Genomic DNA, 24,239 nt, shown 5'->3' on the forward strand with positions numbered 1-24,239 from the left:
TCGAGCCCCACGTTGGGCTCTGTGCTGTCAGCTCGGAGCCTGGAGCCTGCTTTGGATTCTGTGTCTCCCTCTGTCTCTCTCTCTGCCCCTCCCCAGCTCATGCTCACACTCTGTCTCTGTCAAAAAATAAACTTAAAAAAAATTTTTTTTTAAATGTGTGTGTGTGTGTGTGTGTGTGTGTGTGTGTGTGTGTGTGTGTGCTGGGAGAATATGGTAATTAATCTTAGGGGTCAGCTTGACTGGGCCACGAGGTTAACTGGGCAAACATTATTCTGGGTGTTTCTGCAAGGGTATTTTTGGATGAGATTAACATTTACACCAGTAGACCGACTAAAGCAGATTGCCCTAATGTCGGTGGGCCTTACCCAATCAGTTGAAGGCTTGGAGAGCCCAAAAGGGCTCACCCTCCTCCAAGAAAAAAAGAATTTCTCTTGCCTGACTGCCTCTGAATTGGGACATTGGCTTATTCTTGCCTTCAGACTCAAACATCAGCTTTTCTTGGGTCTCCAGTCTGCCAGCCTTTGGATGGGAATTACATCATTGGCTTCCCTGGGTCTCCAGCTCGCCAACTCACCCTGCAGATCTTGGGACTTGTGAACCTCCATAATCATACGGGCCAATTCCTTATAATAAATGCCTTTGTGTATAATAAAATTATATGCTATTGGTCCTGTTTCTCTAGAGAATCCTTACTAACGCAGGGAGGGGTTAGAAGATAAGAAAGGGGATTGTCCACCACATGTTAAACCAGGGTTGAATACTTACATCCATCAGATTACTTATCCTCCAGCTGGCCTATCTGGGAAAACAAAACTGAGGCTCAGAGAGGTCAAGTAATTTTCCCCAAGCCCCACAGCTGTCAGTGGCAGGGCCAGGGATCACAGCAAGGTCTATGCAACTCCAGGTCAGATCCTTCTCCCCCTTCATAAGTATTTTCACCGGGGTATGATACACACAACAGCAAAGAGGAGTCATTTACAGACGAACTATTTTTTAAATGAACTCTTTATACGTTTCAATTCTTATACTTTCACTTTATTTTTTAAAAAATTTTAAAAGGTTTATTTGTTTTGAGAGAGAGAGAGAGAGAGAGAGAGAGAGAGAATCCCAGGCAGGCCCCACAATGCCAGCATGGAGCCTGAGGCAGGGCTTGAACTCGCGAAGCACGAGATCATGACCTGAGTGGAGGTTGGATGCTTAACCGACTGAGCCACCTAGGTGTCCCTCAATTGTTATTCTTTCATTGTAAAGTGTGTTACGAAAAACAAATGTATCAAACTCATGAGTTCATAAATGTTTATACTAAAGACAGTATCAATTTGCCAAAAAAATGAGTCATTTTGTAGGAAACAGTAAGTAAATCCCAATGCAGGTCATGAGTAAGACAAAGCCAAACTCTGACAGTGGCCTGAAGCGTCTGCAGGTTCACGGCGTGGGAGACAAGGGGCAGAGGGAGAGCGACCCGGTCCCACCACGCCAGCTACACCTTCTCTCTGGCACTACTCTAACAGCTGCCATTTCCCCATGCTTCCAGAAAAACAAGGACAGAGCAGCCTCACGCACCGACGTCAGGGGCTCTGGAGACCAGCAAGTCCCCTCCCTGGTGGGGCAGGTCCCACGGCAAGGAGCAGAGGATGTGTCCCGTGCCACAAGACCGAACGTGGCAGCCGCACACATCCCAGACAACAGCGCACGGGATCCTCGGGACAGACCCCGGGGGACGGGGCTCAGAGACAGACAAGTACTAACAGCTTAGGAGGCAGGTCCGCGTGCAGCCCAGACAGCTGAGACGCCCTCTAGGTAACCTGCCGCCCACGGAAGCCAGCTCTCTGTGGCCACAGCCCAATTCATTTGCACATAGGAATGAATGAATGAATTTGCACAGCCCAATTCATTTGCACATAGGAATGAATGAATGAATTTGCACAGCCCAATTCATTTGCACATAACACCGTGTTCCACCGAAGAGACAAGTCCTGGCTCCTACAGCTTTTCTGCTGAAGAGCCTTCCTCTGACCCCAGCTTAAATTAACTGTCAGTCCACTGACAGGATTCGTGATGCCCCAGCTCGCACGTGCACGGTCCTTCCATACATCTCAGCCGGTGGTCGGTGGGCCCCGTCTTCCCACTGACCGGCACGCCCCAGGGCCCACAGGACAGGCTCCCAGGGCTCCCCCGGGCCCCTGGCGCAGCATGGTAAGCAGCACTTGGTGATGGTGACAGGCCTCCCTCTGTTCTCTGTTGGTCTCTGCTACAAGGTGACGTCGTCCTAAGACAGCAGGGTGCTGCCACTCACCTGCTGTGTGGCCTTAAGCAAACAATCTAATGTCTCCAGGCCTCTGTCTCTTCATTTGCACAGTGGAATAAAAATAGTTCCTGCCGCAAAGGATCTGGGTGGATTAGATGGGATAGAAGATATAAAGCTCTCATTATGGGCCTTGAGCATAGCAAGCGCTCAAGTTCAGGAAACACAAGGTTCTCAAATGAGAGGCCTTTCGTGCAGTGCTGACCACGAGAACTTAGCTTTTTAAGGGAAGGAAGACAATGCAGGTCCTTCTAGATCATGAACATTTATGCCTCACCGTGTCCATCCCTTTCCCTGGTCCCTGGTCCCTGTTGTCAGGCCCCCATAGCAGCTTCATCCGGGACCCCCACCGTCAACGGTGGAGCCAAGACAGGGTAACTGGCCCAAAACCACACCGCCAGCAAGATCCCGACCCATCAGACTTCAAGTCTAACCTCTGCCCGGAATTCCCTGCCACCCTCCCTCCCAGCTTTCATACCTCCATTCCTTTGCTTCTGCCGTTCCTGCCACCTCACGTGCCCTTCCTTCTGCCAGCTCTCAGGCTGCCGGCCTTCATGGCTTCGTGGCTCGTGGCAAATGGCAGCTCTTGCACGGCCCCATCCCCAAGCCTCCTCACCCCCTCCTCTCAGCCCCCACAGCCCCAATGGTCCTCATGCATTCATGCACCGAATCCACATTTGCTGGGTTATATGCTGTACTCCAGGTTATCTGCTGCTCTAAGTGCTGGGGATACACCAAGGGACAAGATATGCATTAATCCCCATCTTCATGGAGCTTACATTTCAGTGCGAAGAATAAACAAAACAAGTAAGTGAATACAGGATCTTACACAACAGGGCTGTGGACAAACATAACACAGGGACGGGAAAGGTTGCGATTTTTAGGAGGATGGTCAGAGGAAACCTTAACAGAGAGGGTGACACGAGCACAGACTCAAATGTCTCTGAAGGAAAGGCAGACGTTGGCCCTTTGAATATCTGAGGGAAGAGCATTCAAGGCAAACGGCTCAGCAAGCACAAATGTCTCCAGGCAGCGGCTTGGCAATGACCTTTTCCTGTCCAACTTCCCTCAGAGACAATGTGAAGACCGAGTCCGCGGCTTGTGGACTCCTTGGGGACTTCTTGCCCCCAATACCTTTAGCACAAGACTCTGATACAAGGTTTGGCAGGTGGCCTGTATCAGGTTATACATTCTCTCCTACACCTAGTTTACTACAAATGTTTAACCGTGAATGGGTGTTGAATGCACTGCACCTATGGAGACAATTATATGGCTTTTCTTCTTCATTCCATTGATACGGTGACTTACCGTGATCGTGAATGTTAAACCAACCTTGCCTTTCTGGGATTTATCCCAGTGGGTCATGATGACTCATCATCCTTTTTATAGTTTTCTGGATCTGACTTGCTACTATTCCGTTAAAGAATTTGTGCTTTTCTCCTGTGGATTTCTTATTCTTGTAATGTTTTTGTCTGGTTGGCAACAAGTGGAATGTTGACCTCATAAAAATGACCTAGGGTATCATCACTCCTTTTTCTTTCTTGACTTTATACAAAACATGTACTATCCATCCCTTAAGTGTTTTGTAGGATTTACAGACAGGCCATCTGGGCTTGGAATTTTCTTTCTTTCTTTTTTTTTTTTAATGCTTATTTATTTTTGAGAGAGAAAGACAGAGCGTGAGTGGGGAGGGACAGAGGGAGAGAGAGACACAGAATCCCAGGCAGGCTCCAGGCTCCATGCTTACCAGCACAGAGCCCGACGTGGGGCTCAAACACACAACCTGCGAGATTGTGACCTAAGCCGAAGTCGGACACTCAACCGACTGAGTCACCCAGGCACCCCTGGGCTTGGACTTTTCTTTGTGAGAAGGTTTTTAATTAGAAACCTAATTTCACCAAAAGTCCTAACTGAATGGAAGGCAAGGAGGATGTCATTCCCATTGGTGGCCCATGTTGGATTTTGGCTGCCCAGCCCCCATCCACCTCTCTCAGTAACAGTACCCAGCTTTTCTGTGGGTGCTGCCTCTCCTCACACTCTCAGACCATAAGGCTGCAGAGAGCTCACCCTGCTCCAGACTCTAGGAGACAGGTAGCTGGGGCCTGGCCAATCGGCTCTCTGTGTTCACCTGATTGGAGAGGGGTTCAGACCCAGGCATGTGCCCAGGTGAGTCAGCCCAAATGGGTGCTGTGGCCTGTGCCCCCCTAGACTGGACTCTGGGGGCTGTACGGCTGGAACTGTGACCTTGACACCCCAGGAGGGTACCCGGCCAAAGCCAAGACCCAAGGACCGAGAAGCCAGGTCCTGCTGATGTCACACGAACCCCTGCAGCACAGAAGCGAGGGCGTTCAGTTTAGTTCCGGAAGCCAAAACAACATTCCTTGGTTTTATTTAAACTATTTTGGCTTGAGCTTCCTGTTGCCTATAGGCAGAAGAATCTGGACGAAAGAAACACCCCTGACTGAATTCTTCAAGGCTTATTGCTTTATTTCATTCAAAGTACTCGTATTTTTCTCTTTTTAAGCAAAACCCAAAAAAAACCCCTTGTATTCCTTATGTGTTTATTCTCTCAGGCACAGGGTGAAACACAACGCAACTGTTTCATTTGCTCCTAGCATCCTGGTAAAACCCCCATTTGACGCCTGAGATCTCCACAGAGATGTTAAGTCACCAGCCCAAGGTCACATTCCTAGAAAAAAAAAAAAAGGCTCAGCCCCGCCTGGCTCTGGACCCGGTCCGGTCCCGGTCCCGGTCCCGGTCCCAGTCCAGACAGGGCCCTACTCCCTCCTGCTGGAGGCGCTGTTATTCAAAACAGGGCCAAAGGTCTCCCACCGGCCCTGGGGCTGCCCGAGGGGAGGGCCTGGGCTCCCAGACTCCAGCAGAAGAGGCCTCAGCCCCCTCCTGAATCACAACCCCACGTGTATCCTTTATCCTGCTTCTGAAAAGTGTCCTTGATCTTATTAAGGCCTATTGAAGGGACCCGGGTGAACCACCCACTGGCTGAGAGGCGCTGGCACCATCCTGTGTGGTCCCGGGAGCGAGCTGGCCCTGGGGATGGCGACCTGGTTCTTCCAGTAACCAGCTCATCTCCCGCTACCAATTTGCACAGGGAGTAGTCCTTCTTACCAAAAAGGGTTTTTTGTTTTGGTTGCCCTTTTTTTTTTTTTTTTAGGATTAAGTGGGGAATAATATAAAGGGATTCGCAGAAAAAAAAAAAAACTGGTTCTGCTATCTTGGCTCCCTCTGCCACACACCCCCTCCGATATCTGAAGCCTCTGGATGTGCATGTCCGGCTTCCCGGGCAGCTGCCTGCACAGCTGTGGTCTGCCAGCCCCTTCCCCACCTCCAGGCCCCCTCTCTGTATGCTGCCCTCCAGGGGTCCAGTCACGTCCAGGTAACCCTTGCATCGTTTTCTTATTTTTTTCTTCTAGATGGATTCTTCTTTAAAGAAAAAGCACTTTAAAAGGAAACCCTGTGGGGTGGCTCCGTCGGTTAAGCGTCCAACTCTTGATTTGGGCTCAGGTTGTGATCTCACCGTTCGTGGGTTTAAGCCCCACATCAGGCTCTCTGCTGACAGCGCGGAGCCTGCTTGGGATTCTCTCTCTCCCTCTCTCTGCCCCTCCTCTCTCTCAAAATAAGTAAATAAAACATGTTAAAGATAATTAAAAAAAAATTTTTAGTGTTTTATTTATTTAGAGAGAGAGAGACAGAGAGCAAGCAGAGGAGGGGCAGAGAGAGAGGGAGACAAAGAATCCAAAACAGGCTCCAGGCTCCAAGCTGTCAGCACAGAGCCCAATGCAGGGCTCGAACCCACAAACCGCAAGATCATGACTTGAGCCAAAGTTGGGACACTTAAGCAACTAAGTCACCGAGGCGCCCCCAAAAATAATTTTCTTAAAGGAAACCTTGTATCACTAGTGAAAAGAAAAGCCCATACCGTTTGCCCTACATCTCTGGTAACCATAAAAACAAATGTATCAAAACAATGTTACCAGACTCTGGCGGGGGCAGGGGGGCATGTCTGCTCTCAGGAGACACGCAAATATTCAAAGGTGTTAAGGAAAGCAGAATGGTGGTTTCCAGGGGCTGTGGGGGGAGGAGGAGGGGGAGTTTCTGTCTGATGGGGCAGAGTTTCAGTTGAGGATTATCGAAAGTTCTGCACATGGACGGTGGGGACGGCTGCACGACAGTGTAAATGTACTTCAAGCCACTGAACTGTGCACCTAAACATGATTAAGATAGTAAATTTTGCAAGATGCGTATCTTACCACAATTTAAAAAACAAACAAACAAAAATGTAAGCTGCATATTGGCACCAGAAATCCACTTTTATTTTGAGGAAACCTAACGGGCTGACAGTGGCTTCTGGAAGGGTCAGTCTTTCCCATTCCGTGGGACAGAAGGCCAGCTCACACACGCTGCATCAGGCGCTCTGGGGCCCCGCGGCCTTGGGGGAACCACTCACCACTCCTCAGAACACAGGAACAGGAGCTGGGCAGGGGAACCCAAGGCCAGGCCAGAAAGAGAGTCCAAAAACGAGAAGTGAGAGATGCACAGGAGCAGGGGGTGGGTGGGAGTGGAGGGACGCACAGCCCGCCTCCCCTCCACCTGCAGGCTCCGGCCCCTCTGGGGCAGAGGCAGAGGCAGGGCCTGCAGGGAGGAAGCCACCCAACTGTGGGCGCAGAGCAGGGCAGAGCAGACCGCAAAGGAGGCAGGAAGAAAACAACCCAGCACCAGGTCAACTCAAGTCAACACACATTTCCCGGCACCTCCCTCTGTGAGTCGTCGAAGGGAACCGCACGAGGCCCCGGCAGCCCCGAGCTGCAGGCCGACCTCGAGGCGGGTGCAGAGCAGAGAGCAAGGCCCTAAGAATGAACTCGCCCCAGGCTAACATGTCCCAAGCCCTGACCCTGGCAACCCACTTCCTGTCTCCTAACCACAGCCCACGAGGTCCCACATGGCCCGGCCCCTGTCACCCTCTCTAACGTTGCCCTTCCCCTCACCAAACATGCCTTGTCTGTGCTCCTCCGGCAAGCTCGGCCCCTCCCCAGGGCCTTTGCACCTGCTTCTCCCTCTGGCTGGTACCCGTTCAGGTCCCAGGTCAGCTTCAAAAAGGCTTCTCCTGACCACCCTGCCCAAAATCGCTTACCATCTTCTGCGGCCCTTGTCACAACGTGTTGTTTTATGTCCTTCGCAGACTTCTTACCATAGGAAATGCAGCCATTCATTTCATCTTGGTTTATCATTTAACTCTCCCAGCCTGCTCCCTCCAGGACAGCAGGGCACCAACACATCTGCCTGTTCACGATCCCAGGCCCCAGGCCCAGGAGTGGCGCCCGGCTCGGGTATAAGTCACAGACATTCATCCCCTGCTAAGTAGACCCCCAGGCCTCATCTGTGAAATGTGTGTTGCTGACCAGTGCACTTGGGCAGGATGGCCCTTCACAGTGAGCACTGATGGGCCTCCTGCTGAATCAAGCCCACTTTTGTGGTTAAGCTTCCACATTGTCAATTTTTTATTTCGATTTCAGGGCCTGATTCTCCAGTTTCCCCTGGGTTCTACTGCCTCACCTGTCCAGCTTCAAGCACGTGAACAGCCTCCGTCCTTCAGGCCGAGTCCGTGAGCTCGGCAGAAGGCAGCTGGCTGGCTGACTTTCCTCCTTGGCTCGGTGTGCAGAAGGGGCCCCGGAAGAGCCAGAGGAAACCCTGCCCCTCCTCTTTCTCTTCCACTTTCCCCAGGCTGCAGCAGGACTGGCCGAGAGGCCCTGGGAGGTGCGCTGCTGGCCCTGGACTTCACACAGCCGCGGGTCAGCAAGGGCAGAGGGACTGTCGGCTCTTAAGTGCCCCGATTCGCCAAGGGTCATCTGAGGTGTGTGAGACGCAACACATGCCAAGGACAAGGGCCACTGTGTGGGGACCGCCACAGCAGGAAGGGCTCCCATCTGCCTCCCAAGAACCCTAACACCCGTGGCCGAGAAGTACACACTGGTTCAGGACCCAGCCTGGCCAACACGCCAGGCAGCTTCAGGGTGCCCTGGGAAGGCTTCTTCGGGCACAGGGAAGGAGGAGAAGTCTGGGTACAGCAGCTTAGTGGGGGCTCTAGGATGCCCTGCCTAGATGCCCTTTACCAGGCCGATCCCCCCCTCTCAGCGGGGGGCATGCTGCCGCTCATGGTGTGCGCGCATAACCTAACCCACTCAAACACCCCTGGCCAATAGGTCTGCTTCACCCAGAACCCCAGAAGGTTGCACAACACCCCCTTCCCCAGCGGCAGCCACTGGCTGACTGCGGGTGCGAGCTCGAAACCCAGGCTTCCCCTGTACCTCAAGGGAGATGGCCCTGAAGTGCGTTTCAACTGCACAAGGTCACAAGAGTCACACAGACTTTCTCTGGGACCACATCCTTGCTCATGTCCTTCCTCTTCCCTATCCTGCCTCCCAGGAGAGCACACTCTCCAATAAACCACAGGCAACCAAGTCCTCGTCTCAGGCTGCACTGGGAAACTGACCTAAGATACTCACTTTCTCCAAGACAAGCCCAGGGGAGAAAGCAGAACAACCTGGGACTTTAATCACAGGGGAAAGCGTGAGCAGATGATGGAACACCAGAATGGTGCTCAGACAGTCAGAATTTTGGAAGATAATGAAACACCATAAAGAAATACTTGAGACCTCGGGCACCCGAGTGGCCCAGTCAGTTAAGTGTCTGACTCTTGATTTTGGCTGAGGTCATGATCTCACCGTTTGATTCATGAGATCAAGCCCCGTGTCAGGCTCCATGCTGACATTGCAGAGCCTGCTTGGGACTCTCTCTCTCCCTGCCCCTCTGTCGCTCACATTCTCTCTCTCTCCCTCTCTCTCTCTGTCTCAAAATAAATAAATAAACTTAAAAGAAAAAGAAAAAGAAAAGAAAAATACTTGAGCCTTAATGTGAGCTGGTGGTTAGCAGAGAAAAAGACACCAAATGACCCAAGTACCAAGCATGAGGCAATGTTAGAAAGGAGCTCCAGGGGGGGAATTAGTGACTAAAAGGAAGCTCAAATAGTGACTGGCCGTGTTATGCTGAAGGATTAGGGCCTATTTCTCTTTTTCTATATTTTCCCAATTCTCTATGTAATGCCATTTTGTATATAAAAGGATACCTTTAAAAAAAAAAAAAAGACCTGAGGCTCCTGGCTGGCTCAGTCGGTGGAGTGTGCAACTCTTAATCTCAGCGTTGTGAGTCAATCAGTGGCTGGCCAATTAGCCAGAGGCTGCAAGTCCCGGAAGGAGGTGGGAATGGTGGCATCCCAGGAGCTCCCACTCAACTCAGAGACTATTGCCACAGATCTCCCTCGACTTACGATGGGCTCAGGCCCCAATAAATGCATCTCAAATTGAAACTATCGGGTGCCTAGGTGACTCAGTCAGTAAAGCATCCGACTCTTGATTTTGGCTCAGGTCATGATCTCATGGTGTGTGAGTTCAAGGCCCACATCGGGCTATCAGAGGGGAGCCTGCTTGGGATTCTCTCTCTCCCTCTCTCTGCCCCTCTCCCACTTGTATTCTCTCTCTCTCTCTCCCTCCCTCCCTCCAAAATAAACTTCAAAAACATATGTATTACAAGTTGAAAGTGCATTTAATACACCAAACATACCAAACATCATAGTTTGGCCTGGCCTACCTTAACCGTGCTGGGAACACTTATATTAGCCTCCGGTTGGGCAAAATCCTCTAACAGAGACCTATCTGATAATGAAATGTTGAGTGTGTCCTATAACTGTTGAATACTGTACCTGGAAGTGAATAACAATGCTTGTAAGGGTATTGGGTGTTGACCTGCGTGATCGCCTGGCTGACCTGTAGCTGCTGCCTGCTGCCCAGCTTCGCGGAGGGAGCATCAGACTGCATGCCACTAGCCCGGGAAGTGATCTAAATTCAAAGTCCCAAGTACAGTCTCAAAGTCCCAAGTACAGTTTCTGCTGAATGCCTATCGCTTTTGCACCATCATAAAGCTGAACAATCTAAGTAGAACCATCGCTGGTCGGGGACCACCTGTGTTTATGCCACATCACAGAGCCCTTCCTTCTCTGAGGCCCCGAGGACAATTTGCATTACGATCTCTAGGGCTCACCGGGCCAAACGCTGTCTGACTATTTGATGCTATAAAATCAAGAAAGAGGAAAAGTGTCAACTTTAAGGCACTGGCTGAGGCATGCAGCGGTTTCAGTGTAAACGTGGAACCTGGCTCCAAATTCAAACAATTGAGCAAAAGTTCCCCCAAGGTCCAGGAGAGTTTTAATTCTTTTTGTTCTTCCACATCAGACTTAACTTCCTAGATGAAGGGGATAGTTTCCTCCCAGGTTTAGATACCTGCGGACGTATAGCTCATCTGCATGCCAACTCTTAAAACCTCCAGAGGAAATTCTTCAAAAACTAAAGCAACAGAGAACTAAACTAGGAACAGCACTACTAAAAATAAACATTTTCAATGCTTGATTGATGGAAGATTTTCCTGTGAAATTCAGGGGGAAATCACCACCACCAAATACCTCTGAAGAGACACATAAGCTAAGCAGTCACACATTTGCGATGAAAATGATGGATCAGATGCAAAACAAGTCATAAGGTACTTAGCATTTCTCTGATGCATAGGAGATTAGGAATGTGGTTTTTCCCCCCCTTCCTCCTAAGAAGCTTTACAAGTAAATTAAAAATCACCAGCCCCTCTCAGAAAAGAAAATGTACTTAGGGGGGGGAAAGAGTGTAGCTATAGAATCTCAAAGGAAGTAGCACACAAATACATCCAAAGGGATTCATTTGAAGCCAGCTGTTTTTAACAATCAGCTTCCTCTTCCTTGCGCATATATCAAGAGAACAGACAACCTCCACCAGAGAACAAGCATGTATCTCCTGGAAAGCATGGACTAGCAGTTCATCTTCCCACACAAGACAAAGCCCTAGTCAGGTATATAGAAAACTTCTGAGCCAAAGGCCAGCCTCTGGTGCCAAGCCAGAAACAAGACCGTCCCGGGGCATAAGGCACTAAGCCCCAAATGCAATTGGCTGACTCAGCATGGCTTTATTTCACAAGGCCGCTTTCAGAAAACACATAGCTGCAAATAGCATCCTTGAGGAGGAAGACCGCTGCTCTGGGCCAGGGTCGGGGCCAAGCATGTTTGCCTGATACGCACACACTGATATCCAGACAGACTCAAAACATACATACGCACACCTGTTCTCTGAAACGTGATCACACCTTGTTGAGCCTCAGCACTGACCCAGGCATCAAACAGGAAGAGGAAGGGAGAGGCAAAAGCGCCTCATGGAAGCCGGCGGGCAGAGAACCGCCTTTTTTCATCTCCATTAAGGTGGGGCCTCAGTCACACCCTGGGCTGTCTCCACCTGCGAGAGTAGAAGCTGAATCCTCTGGCGGCTTGGATGGACGGTCTGCGCCACATTACCCTGCCCAGCCAGGCCTCTCGGTCTAGGGGGTGAGAGGGAACAAACGGAGGCCTCTGGTTTCATTCTTTTCTGGGGTTTCCGAGATCCCACCCCTCCACAATGAATGTGGAATTCCTGATGCCCCAGGAAGCGCGGAGGGGACAGAAAAAAAAGCCTGAGTTTTGAGCATAAAGGCTTAACCCCACTCTGGACAACTGGAGGTGAATCACCAAGCAGTCCTTGCGTTTCATTTCTCATCTGTAAAATGGGTCCCTAGGGTTTCCTTCGCAAGACCTTTCATCAAAGGTTTATGTTCCTCCCAACGATGCCGAACGGGTACGATTCTTCCCACGCACGCCTTTCATACTTCCCCACAAACCCAACTCCCACACCAGTCCGGCGCCAGGGATGAGTCCCCCATCACCGGACAAAACCAAGAAACCTGCGTCTCCGGGCTAGGGCTTTGTAGGGCCTTGAGCATCCGCTCCCCAGAGTCCTGGACATGAAGGGGAAGAGTAAGACCACGCGGACCCCCATCCCCGGCCCAGGAGCTCCAGGGCACTCCTCTCCCCACAGGGGAAGTCCTGAAGACCCCTTTCCCTGGTAGGGCCTTCCCGGAGCCCTTCCTCAAGTCAGGCCGACTCTCGGGCTCCCTCCTCCCGCACAAACAGCTAGCTGCGGCCCGGGCCCCGCTCCCTTCCAGCCGGAGGCGCGCGGAGGCCCAGGCGGCGCCATGCGCAGTGACGGCGACCCGCGCGCAAGCCGCCGAGCTCCGCGCGGCCGGCCTCTCCGGCGGGCCCGGGCGGCCTGGCAGCGGCCCGGGTGCCCAGAAAGCGCGCGCCGGCGCACCTGCTGCGCGCGGGCCCGCTGGGGGCGCGCCCGGCCGCCCCGCTGACCCCCGGGCGCCCGCCCCGACCCCGGAAGCCGCGCGCTCCCGCCGGCCCCGCGCGGCCCGGCCCGGCGAGCCGCGGCCGCGCTCTCCCCGCGCCGGCGCACCTGCAGCGCGCGCCCGCCTGCCGGCCCGCCCGGCCCCGGGGCCCTCCCTCCTCCGGCCGTGGGCCGCGCGCCTCACCAGCGGTAGCAGCCCTCCGAGGCCTCCAGCGTGAAGTTCACGCGCGTGGCCCGCGTGAAGGGCAGCAGCACTTTGGGGATGTTGAGCTTGGCCGCCGCGGCGGTGGGGCCCAGCGCCAGCAGCACCGAGAGCGCGAGCAGCAGCGGCGGTAGCCCCGGGCCCCGCGCCGCCATCCTCGCCGCGCTTCACCTCCGGCGACCCGGCTCCTGGCCGCCCGCGCGCTCCCCCTGTCGCCCTCCTTCCCCGCCCGCGTGCGCCGGGCCAGCAGGTGATAAGCGCGGGCGGGAGGAGGCGGGGCGAGGGCCGCGGCCTAGGGCCACTTCCTGGGCCTCGGCGGGGCCCGAGCGCGGGAACTGAAGGGGCCGAGCCCGTGGCGACCCCACCCCCGGCCCCGGCCCGCGCGCCCCCGACCACGCGGGGCGGAGGGAGCATCTAGAGCGCGCGCGCCCTTGGCCGCGCAGTGCGGGCGGGGAGAGGGTGGGTAATGTGGGACACGCGCCCCGGGACACGGTGGGGGTTGGGGCCCGTGCCCGAGCCACCGTAAGGCGGGGGATGAGAGGCTAGGGCGCGCGCCCACGTGGGGTCAGCCTGAACGCGTGCGCCTGCGGGCCACCCCTCTACCACGCGGGATCCGCTGCCCGGTTTTCTGGTCTCCGCGCTCAAACCCCGAGGTTTCAAACTCTCCAGCTGTACTGGGCGCCAGTGTGGAGCCTTGCGGCCTTGCCCGCAGCCACTCATACAGCTCTGTTCGCCTCTGGCAATTGAGCCGGGCCTGGACGCGGCTCAAACGAGGCCGTAACCGTGAACTCGGTCGGGGAGGCTGACCGTCCACACATAAAAGGTCAGGCACCCCGGAAATCTGGGGAAGCGGAGTGCCGAGGTGCACTTCATCCCGGTCTGTGCTTTCCAGAAGAGGGACCCGGCTTCCACAAGGGGCAGCGACCTGCTGAAGCACTGAGAGCTGTCTGGGTGCTTCCTCCCACTTCAGCCTCCACGCTGCCTGGCCGGAAAGAGATTATGATCCCCGTTTCTCCTGGAGGAAACAGGTTGAGTGGCCCAAAGATCACCCAGCAAGCAGCGCTAGGGCTCTCAGATCCCAAAGCCCTTGTCTTCTGGCTTCTGGAAGTCAGGGAGGTTACCCAAAGGGCAGATTTGGAGCACCAGCACTGCGGGAGCTCACTCTACCCCCTCTCCCCTCCAAAAGAGAGAGAAGAATGTTCAGCATCACTGAATTCATCTGCATGCAGAGATCTTGGATCTTACATTCAGTCTACGTCTTGTGCTCTGTGGTTTATAGATGTCTTTGTCATGATTTGCATGAGGGAGTGGGTTCAGCAGACACAACGCGGCACCAGTGCCTCCAAAATGTCAATCTATTGCGGGGGGGGGGGGGCGGGTGAGGGGGGCAGTCTAGTGGGAGGTCAGGAAAGGGGTGGGGTGAGGGTGCACCAGACCAGCTTGTGTAAAAGTTTCAGGAAGTGTACACTGAATTGTAACCAAAAAGGCACGCATTAATGCCACTGCCTGACAAGGAAGGAGATGCTGAATTTCAGTCAGGCTGGGAAGGCTTCTTGGAGGAGGTGGCCCCAGGGCTGGGTATAGATGGATACCCAATTGGACTTCAGAGAGGCCCAGGGGTCATCGGGCTTTTGGATGATGATGAGGGGTGTTTGGGGGTCAAAGCCTTAAGACCCCAGACCAGGGAACATGTGCATTTGGAGAAGCTAGATCCCAGACCTAGGGGCTTTTTGCCTGTGTGGAACCAGGTGCTCTGGGAAGGGGAATTCCACCGGATTCTCTTCTCTGAAGAAACAGAAGAGTTGTAGGGGAAAAGCGGTGCCAGAGGGGCATCTGTGAGGAAATGTTAGTGTTCTTGTTTGCACATTTTATTCATGTTTGAGGTCATACAGTCAGGTGGCTTAAACTAAAAAAGTCCCAAAGGGCTCGCAGTAACACTGACTCCCCCTCACGGCCACTTTCCCATAGGCAACCAGTGTTTTCTGCTTGAGCAGAGAAGTTGCAGACATGTATATATACAAAACCCATCGTGTTCCAATTCTGCCCACTTACTTAGGTAAACCAGGAGCCTTGGCAGGCAGGTAAATAAATAAAAGGGACTAGGTGGGGCATAAGGGGACTGGAATGCTCTGACCCATTAGGATCATGAGTTGCTGTGCCTTGTCTTGCCAGATGTTGTGATTAGGGAGGAGAAATCAGGAACGTGGATTTTTTTAGGTGAAATCTCTCGACTGGAAAATATGACAACTGATTCATTAAAAACGAACATGTATACTCTTGGGCATTTATCCCAGAAGAAAAAGAAAATTTATGTGCACACCAAAACCTGTACATAAGATGTTCATAGCAGCTTTATTCAGAGTACCCCGAAACTGGCAACAGCACAGGGGTCCTTCCGGGGATGACGGTTAGACAGACTGTGACCCACCCATGGCATGCAATACCACTTGGTAGTAAAGGAGCAAGCTATTGATACATGCAACATCTCAGGTGAATCTCCAGGGAATTTCACTAAGTGGAAAAAAGCCAGTCCCCAAAGGTTTCATACTGTATGATTTCATCCATACGACATCTTGAGGTGGCAAGATTCTAGAAACAGAGAGCTGACGAGCGACTGCCAAGGCTGAGGGTCTGGCCAAGCGGGCCTGGGGGTGATGTGACTCTAAAAGGACAACAGGGGAGATCCTCGTGGTGATGAAAATGTTCTGTATCGTGACTGCATCCGTGTCAGCTTTCTGGTTGCAGTCCATCGGTGGGTAAGGGTGCGTGGGATCCTTCTGTATTATTTCCTACTGCCGGTGGCTCTAAAATGATCTTCGGGGCACCTAGGTGCCCGGTTTGTTGAGCTTCTGACTCTTGGTTTCAGCTGGGGTCATGATCTCATGGTGGGTGGGTTTGAGCCCCGTGTCAGGTTCTGTACTGACAGCGGAGTGCCTGCTTGGGATTCTGTGTCTCCCTCCCTCTCTGCCCCTCCCCTGCTTTCCCTCTCTGTCTCAAAAGAAACTTTAAAAATTAAGCTTAAAAATAATAATAATGAATAAAATTATCTTAAAAACTAAAAACTATAAAAAGTTTGGGGTGCCTAGGTGACTCAGTCGGGTAGGCATCCGACTTTGGCTCAGGTCATGATCTCACCATTCATGAGTTCAGGCCCTGGGTCGGGCTCTGTGCTGACAGCTCAGAGCCTGGGACCTGCTTCGCATTCTGTGTCTCCCTCTGTCTCTGCCCCTCACCCGCTCATGCTCTGTCTGTCTCTCTCTCTCTCAAAAATAAACTAAAAACATTAAAAATTTTTTTAATTATAAAGATATCAAAAGTTTAATTACACAAAAACAAACATACAAAGAGCCCCAACTAAATAATCTGGGTAAACACAGCTTGCTGACCGCCTGTTTGCTTCACTTAAGGCAGTTAGGAAATGTCCCCAGCAGAAAACAACCAATGGGAAACAAAACGGTGGATAAAAATAGTTTCCCCCTTTAAGATTTTCCCCTTTACGCTGTCCTTGCACTCACCCCCTCCCTCGTTTTAGTTGGTTCCGAACCTGGTAGTGGATGGCGTCTGATGCCCAGCTGGGGTCCATTCTGGCAGCCAGCCTTCCCTGTGTGATCTGCCTCCGCTGCCTGCTGTTGGCCTCCCTTCTGTGTGTCAGGTGCTTCGTCTGAAATTCAGGGAGACAGTAGGCCTGAGCAGGCCATCTTGCCCCAGGCACAGAGAACCTCCCAGATGGAAGGGACCCGGGATTTTGTTAAGACGGTTGTATGTTTCCTGTGACTGCATTGGTGCCTCCCGTACTTGTCATTTCCTGCCGCCCTAAAAAAAGTCCTACAATATCTGAGTACCACCTGTGCTATTTCTTGTCTTTAAATCAAATTGTTTACATACATTTAAGAAGAAAACTTTGTCACTTCTGTAAATAGGAAACCAAAATAGTTGCCAAAATAGAGGTAGCCAAAAAATAAATACAACGAAGCAAAGGGAAGCCATTAAGTTACAAACAGACGCTGTTTCCCCCGCCAAAGGCTTAGGGCCCAAGGCCTACATCTCCCGGGTGGGGCCACGATCAAGCACGAGACAGGATCACAGACTGGCCCAATGAAAGGGCCTTGCTCTTGAGCAGATGAGGGTTGAGCGATCATTTAAAAGGCAAGTAATTTTCTTCCTAGTGGGATGTTGTTATTCGAGCCTATCCACTATCACTCCGCAACAATTTTTTTTTTTAATTTTGCAATGGAGAATCTCAAACATTCACAATAGTAGATAGGGTAGTATACTGAACTCCATTGATAACAGTCCACGGCCAGTCCGGTGTCTTCTGTAGACAACCCCAGGCTGAATGTCCCCATATCGTTCTGAAACAAATCCAGGAGATCCTGTCATTTCCTCTGTATTTTAACACGTGTATCTCTAAGAGAGAAGGACCCTTTGATATGTACACTATAACCACAATACTATTATCATCTAAAAAACTAACAATAATTCCTCGGTTATATCCAGTCAGTTCAAATTTCCAGCTGTGTCATGAATGTCACATTTTTCCCCCAGTGTGTGTTTTAAGAATCAGGATCTGGGGCACCTGGGTGGCTCAGTCGGTTAAGCGGCCGACTTCGTCTCAGGTCATGATCTCGCGGTCTGTGAGCTCTAGCCCCGCGTCGGGCTCTGTGCTGACAGCTCAGAGCCTGGAGCCTGTTTCAGATTCTGTGTCTCCCTCTCTCTGACCCTCCCCTGTTCATGCTCTGTCTCTCTCTGTCTCAAAAATAAATAAAACGTTAAAAAAAAAAATTAAAAAAAAAAAAGAATCATGATCTGTGGTGTCTGGGTGGCACAGTTGGTTAAGCGTCCAACTTCGGCCCAGGTCATGATCCTGCGCTTTGTGGTTTCAGGCCCTTGTGGGTTCGAGCCCTGCACCGGGCTTTATGCTGACAGCTCGGAGCCTGGAGCCTGCTTCAGATTCTGTGTCTCCCTCTCCCTCTGCCCCTCCCCCACTCATGCTCTGTCTCTCTCAAAAATAAAAACATTCGAAGAATTTTTTTGAAGAATCAGGATCCAAGTAAGATTCAGATACGTTGCAGTTGGTTGAAATGAGCGTTTAATTTATAGGCTCCCCCTTTATGTTGCCCCTGGTGATTTCTGTGTTTCCCCTCTGGCTTTGGAGTAGAAGTGTGTACTTTGGAGCACCCTCGTGCTGAGTGTGCCTGCCCTGTGACACACTTGTGGGCACGTCTGCAGCAGCAGTGGCTTCGTGTTGCACGAGGCTGCAGCCAGGTTTTGGTTGTGGGTCCCTGGAAATCTAGGAAAGGGGGACTCAACATGAACTTTTGGGCATCTCTGAGCAGGAAAACTCAGCATTTTAGACACTTAAAAATTAAGAAAGATGGGCGCCTGGGTGGCTCAGTCGGTTAAGCAGCTGACTCTTGATTTCAACTCAGGTCATGATCTCACCCGTCGTGAGTTAGAGCCCTGCATCGGGCTCCACGCTGACAGTGCGGAGCCTGCTTGGGATGCTCTCTGCCCCTCCCCTGCACTTCTCTCCCTTTCTCTCTCGCTCTCAAAATAAATAAATAACTTAAAGGAAAAAAAAAAGGACTGTCACCCTCTTATATTAAAAAAATAATTTTAGGGGAGCCTGGGTAGCTCAGTCGGTTCAGCATCCAACTTTGGCCCAGGTCATGATCTCACAGTTCGTGAGTTCAAGCCCCATGTCAGGCTCTGTGCTGACAGCTCGGAGCCCGTGGAGCCTGCTTCAGATTCTCTGTCTCCCTCTCTCTGACCCTCCCCCGTTCATGCTCTGTCTCTCCCTGTCTCAAAAATAAATGAATATAAAAAAAAAAATTTTTTTTAATAATAATTATTTTAAAAAAGAGGCTGGGAGCAGTGGCATGGCTTCAGCCTTTGCAAAATGATTTCCAAAACATCGTCTTGTGTGAAATAATCGTGCTATTTAATTACAGAAATTGCTGTTCTTTATCTGTGTGCAGACAAGCTGCCTGCTCGTGGGATCCAACATCTGTTTGTGCATTTACTCTCATTCAGGAAGGTCTTCTCACACAGGCCGCATTCGTCCCCCATCAGGATCAGTGGGTGTTTCTTTCAGCCCATCAGCTTCCCCTGGGCTGCTGGAGCCCCTGGTCCCCGAGCCCTGGACTGATTGCAGCTCCACACTCGGAGCCCCTCAGGAGCCCAGGCGCATGTAGGTTAGCCCAGCCAGCCAAGCCTGCCTCAGACAGCCCTGGCTGGACACGAAAGGGAATCCTCCAGGGCACCAAACCTGGAGGAGGGCAGAGCCTGCTCCTGGCTTCCCAAATCCACCCCAGCCAGCCGGGCCAGTCCACTCAGGTGCCTGAACAGGCAACACAGATCATAGCCGCTGATGTGTGTTGTTGTTTTTTAAACTTACATTTACATAGTGGCCTATTGCAATAATGAATAATGTGAGAGTAGTATACTGGCCATTAAATAATAAGTAAAAAGTAGACAATGAAAAAAATAAATTTCCATTTCAGGCTAATATGGAGATTCAGCAGAATAGTTCAAGTATGAGGTTAGACTTGCACTTATCAAAAATATCACCCCTTGCAGGGCACCTGGGTGGCTCAGTGGCTTAAGCGTCTGACTCTTGGTTTCGGCTCAGGTCATGACCTCCTGAGATCAAGCCCTGCATCAGGCTCTGTGCTGACAGTGTGAAGCCTGCTTGGGATTCTCTCTCTCCCGCTCTCTGCCCCTCCCCCGCTTGTGCTTGCACTCTCTCTCTGTCTCTCTCAAAAACAAATAAGGAAACATTAAAAAAAAATTACCCCTTGTGGTTGGCACTCTATCTCACATTTTAAGATTTAAACCAGGGTTGCCTGGGTGGCTCAGTTGATTAAGCATCTGACTTTGATCTCACGGTTCAGGGGTTCAAACCCCACATCGGGCTCTCTGCTGTCAGTGTGGAGGGAGCTTCGGATCCTCTGTCCCTCTCTCCCTTTGCCCCTCCCCTGCTTATGCTCTCGCTCTCTCTCTCTCTCTCTCTCTCTCAAAAATAAACATTTAAAATACTAAAATAAAATTTAAACCAAATAAGAATTCTAAGTGGCTTAAAACAGCTGAATCACAAAAAAGGGTTTTTTTCTTTGTCTTCACAGTCACTGTACTATCATTGTCTATTTTGAAGTTACCATTTAAACACAGGAAAGTGTATTGTCTTAGGGGCTGCAGACAAGCACTGTCCCTGAAGCAAATTCAAACGATGCCCAAAAAGTTACAAATTTACTCTGGGAACAAACACATGAGCTAAATCCATGTATCTGGGGAGCCAACTGTGTAACTAGGAGTTTTCTGGAAAAAAAAAAAAACCAACTCCTAGTGTTTTATTAAAACGTCAGTTTTGTAAATGTGTTATTTTAGAGCATATATGTTACCAAAATTCCATCGTGCACAGGCACCAAAAGTAAAAACAAATTGGACTACATCAAACTTTAAAACTTTTATGCATCAAAAGTTATGATCAAAAGAGTGAAAAGGCAACCTTCACAATGGAATGAAATATTTGCAAAGCATATACTCACAAGGGGTTAACATCCAGAATACACAAAGAATTCCTATAACTCAACAACAAAAACGAAACAAGTGACCCAATTTAAAAAACGGGCAAGAGACTTAGACATTTCTCCAAAGAAGATCTGTAAATTGCCAATATGCATGTGAAAAGATTTTCAACATCACTATTCACTGGGGAAATGCAAATGAAAACCTACAATGAGATAGTACTTCATACCCATCAGCTACTATAAAAATAACACGCGCGCGCACACACAAAACCACAAGTGTTGATGAAGATGTGGGGAAATTGGAACCCTGTGCACGGCCAGAGGGAATGTAAAATGGTGCGGCCAATATGGAAACAGTCTGGTGTTTCCTCAAAAAGTTAAAAATTGATCTACCAGATAATCCCGCGATTCCACTTTTGGGTATTTACCCCAACAACTGAAAGCAGGGACTCAAATAGATATTTGTACACTCGTGTTCAGAGCAACACTATTCACGATAACTTTTAACCAAAAGGTAAAAGCAACCTAAATGTTCCACAGATGAATGTCCTCAGTGTGCAACAGGTGAATGGGTAAGCAAAATATAGCAGAAACATACAGTGGAATATTATCCAAGCTTCAAAAAGGAAAGAAGTTCAGGGGCACCTGGGTGGCTCAGTAGGTTAAGCATTCGACTTCAGCTTAGGTCATGATCTTTTGGTTCATGAGTACAAGCCCCACAGGGGGTTCTGTGCTGACAGCTCAGAGCCTGGAGCCTGCTTTGGACTCTGGGTCTCCCTCTCTCCCTGCCCCTCCCCAGCTCATGCTGTCTTTCTCTGTCTCTCAAAAATAAAAATAAATGTTAAAAAAAAAAAAAACTTTTTTTAAAGGGGGGCGACTGGGTGGCTCAGTTACGCTTCAGTCTTCAGCTCAGGTCACGATCTTTCAGTTGGTGGGTTTGAGCCCCATGAGCCCCTGCTTCAGACTCTCTCTCTGTCCCTCCCCTGCTCATGCTCTGACTCTCTCTCAAAAATAAATAAATGTTTAAAAAAAAATAAATAGGGGCGCCTGCGTGGCTCAGTTGGTTAAGCATCTGCCTTCAGCTCAGGTCATGATCTCGTGGCTCGTAAGTTCGAGCCCCACATCAGGCTCTATGCTGCCAGCTCAGAGCCTGGAGCCTGTTCAGATTCTGTGTCTCTATCTCTCTCTGCCCCTCCCCCGCTTGCATGCGTGGCATGCGTGTTCCTGTGTGTGTGTGTGTGTGTGTGTGTGTGTGTGTGTGTGTGTGTGTTCTCTGTCTCTCGAAAGTAAATAAACATTAAAAAAATTAAAAAATAATAATAAATAAAAAGGAAGGAAATTCTAACACATGCTACAACATGGATGAACACTGTAAGTGACATAAGCCAGTCACAAAATCCAAATACCGTGTGACTTCATGTACATGAGGTCCCTACAGTAGTCAAGCTCACAGAGACAGAGAGCAGAGTTGGTGGCTTCCAGGGGCTGGGGGAGGGGGGCAGAGAGTTATGTAATGGGGACAGAGTTTCCATTTTGCAAGAAGAGAAAGTCTGGATATTATTTGCCGAACAATGTGGATAGACATAACATGGGTTAAGATGATACATTTTATGTTATGTGTATTGGCCACACACACAAAGATTTTTTTAAACCCTCAGTAGTAGCCACTGCAATTCCTCAGAACTCAGACCCACAGCTGTGTTTCCCAGGATTTGTGGACTTGATCACTGTGATAAATAATAAATATGCACTGACATTGTTTAATAGGGCCTGTGTGTGGTGATAATAAAAAGCAGAGACCTTCATTCAGTCCATTTTTATTACTGACTTTAAATGCTCTGTAGACGATACATCCTCTTACTACCTGCACCTAGAGCAGACCACTCCTACTGCCCACATTTGGATACTGATTACTTTTTAAAAAAATATTTATCTATTTATTTTGAGAGAGAGAGAGGGAGGGAGAGCACATACCTGCCTGTGCAAAGTGGGGAAGGGACAGAGAGAGAAGGAGAGAGAATCCCAAGCAGCCGCTCAGTCAGTGCAGAGCCCAATGTAGGGCTCGAACCCAGGAACTGTGAGATCATGACCTGCGCCAGAATCAACAGTTGGATGCTTAACTGACTGAGCCACCTAGGCATCCGGGATAATGCTCACTCCGATGGCCTTTGCACATGCTGGCCAGATCCCAACTCTGCTACCTACCTTTGGCTGTGTGGCCCTGAAAAAGTTAGTTACATTTTCATCCCATCAGGAATCGCCTGATCAGCACTGGCACTAGTTCGAGCCCCACGTCAGGCTCTGTGCTGACAGCACAGGCTCTCTAACCCTCTTTCCCCTGTAGGAAAGTAACCTTGCAAAAACCAACCTGCTTTTTTGCCTAGTAGAATTTCCCTCTTCCCCCTCCCTTCGTCCTGTAAAAATCTTTCATTTTGTACAGCTCCTTTCTATCTGCTAGATGGGATGTTGCCTAATCCCCGCATCACTGAATAAAGCCAGTAAGATCTTTTGAAAATTTCCTCCATTGAATTTTTGCCACAATGTCAACAAAATGATTGTAAGCTCTTGTAACTATATGAAAGATCAGCTTTAGACATCTATTCATGCAGACAGCATGCTTTAGAAACAAACAAACAAACAAACAATGAAGTCAACGGAGTGCTGATTCACTTAGTAGATGTTTGTTGAGTGTCCTTATAGTTACTCCTCCAGTGGGTGAACTGGGCATACAGAGAAGGATTGAATGGTGTCTCGGGTTTTTTACAGCGTGTGAGATAGTGTAACTTACAGGAGATGCGTATTTTATCTTTCAGATGACCAAAATGTATTTCTCATGTATGCTTGCTCTGTGTCCATAGTTCCGGGCCCACAGCTGCCCAGACTCTTGAAATTGCCTGACCGATAAGAGCAACTTGGGTCACAGTATTTGGTCTCTGGTCCTCAGTTGCCAACGTTGCTTCAGAGCCCTTGCAGTAAAATGAGAGTCTTGTCGTTCCCAAGCCCCTTTCCACCACAAGTGGGTTTAGGTGATGAAGTAACTTCTGGGAAGCACCTAAGGGTGGGGGCTGGTTGCCATGGGAACCAACCAGGAATTGAGGGCTGGAACTTTCAGTCCGGCACCCTGACCTCCAGGGAAGGAAGAAGGGCTGGAGGGTGAATCAGTCACCAACGGTCAATGATTTAATCAATTAACTATGTAATGAAGCCTCCATTAAGAAAAAAAAAAAAAAAAAAGGAGGGGATTCGCAGCTTCCAAGTTGGGGACCAGAATGCTTCCATGTGCCCCAAAGTCCATGAGGACAGAAGTTCCTTCGTCTGGGACCTCACCCCAGGTATCTCTTCATTTGACTGATTTTTTCCTTTGTAATAAATAATATCCTTTGTAATAAATATCGTTTAATATCCTCTGTAATAAATCGACTATCAAGTGAGTAAATGGGCTTCCTGCTCCTAGCAAATTCACAGAAACTCAAGGAGTGCGTTGTGGGAACCTCTGATTTATAGCCAACTGGTCAGAAGCGCAGGTGACAACCTGGACTGTCGACTGGCATCTGAAATGGAAGCCAGTCTGGTGGGACTGAGCCCTTAGCCTGTGGGATGGCACTATCCCCGGGTAGAGAGCGTCAGAATTGCGGTGAATTCCAAGACAGCTGGTCTGGCATCGGAGCATCGCTTGGTGGTGTAGGGGGAACCCCCCCCCCCACAACTCCCGCCCTATATCAGACCTGGTGACCAGAACTTTGAACAGTCTAGTGGGGAAGACTGACCACCAAGGCTTTCATTTGGGGCACGGAATAGTAGGTGAGCTTTTGTTTCCGCCTGTGTATTTTCCTAGAGTTTGGGTTTTTGCAAGGACGTGTCTAATGGTTGTTAACAAAAATACAATAAAGTTT

General features: G+C 50.2%; 1 protein-coding gene and 1 long non-coding RNA gene across 4 annotated transcripts in view; both read right to left on the reverse strand.

Annotated features, from left to right (window-relative positions):
* Positions 1 to 13,158, reverse strand: part of NUP210 (nucleoporin 210) — a 108,233-nt gene extending 95,075 nt beyond the window's left edge. The window contains exon 1 of one of the 3 annotated variants that reach the window (XM_027042743.2): positions 12,800 to 13,157. In XM_027042743.2, the coding sequence (XP_026898544.1) occupies positions 12,800 to 12,972 (173 nt within the window). In that variant the 5' untranslated portion in view covers positions 12,973 to 13,157. Of the gene's footprint in view, positions 1 to 12,799 lie in introns of all 3 variants that reach the window. The other 2 variants (XM_027042742.2, XM_027042744.2) reach the window with 2 other exon arrangements.
* A 1,992-nt stretch (positions 13,159 to 15,150) lies between these two features.
* LOC128314857 (uncharacterized) lies at positions 15,151 to 17,129 on the reverse strand. Its single transcript, XR_008296992.1, has 2 exons — positions 16,362 to 17,129; positions 15,151 to 15,479 (listed from the first exon to the last, which is right to left on the reverse strand). It is a non-coding gene; the product is annotated as an uncharacterized LOC128314857 (long non-coding RNA).
* Between the last annotated feature and the right edge of the window lie 7,110 nt (positions 17,130 to 24,239).

Source organism: Acinonyx jubatus, chromosome A2 (assembly GCF_027475565.1).
Source record: "Acinonyx jubatus isolate Ajub_Pintada_27869175 chromosome A2, VMU_Ajub_asm_v1.0, whole genome shotgun sequence".
NCBI lineage: Eukaryota > Metazoa > Chordata > Mammalia > Carnivora > Felidae > Acinonyx > Acinonyx jubatus.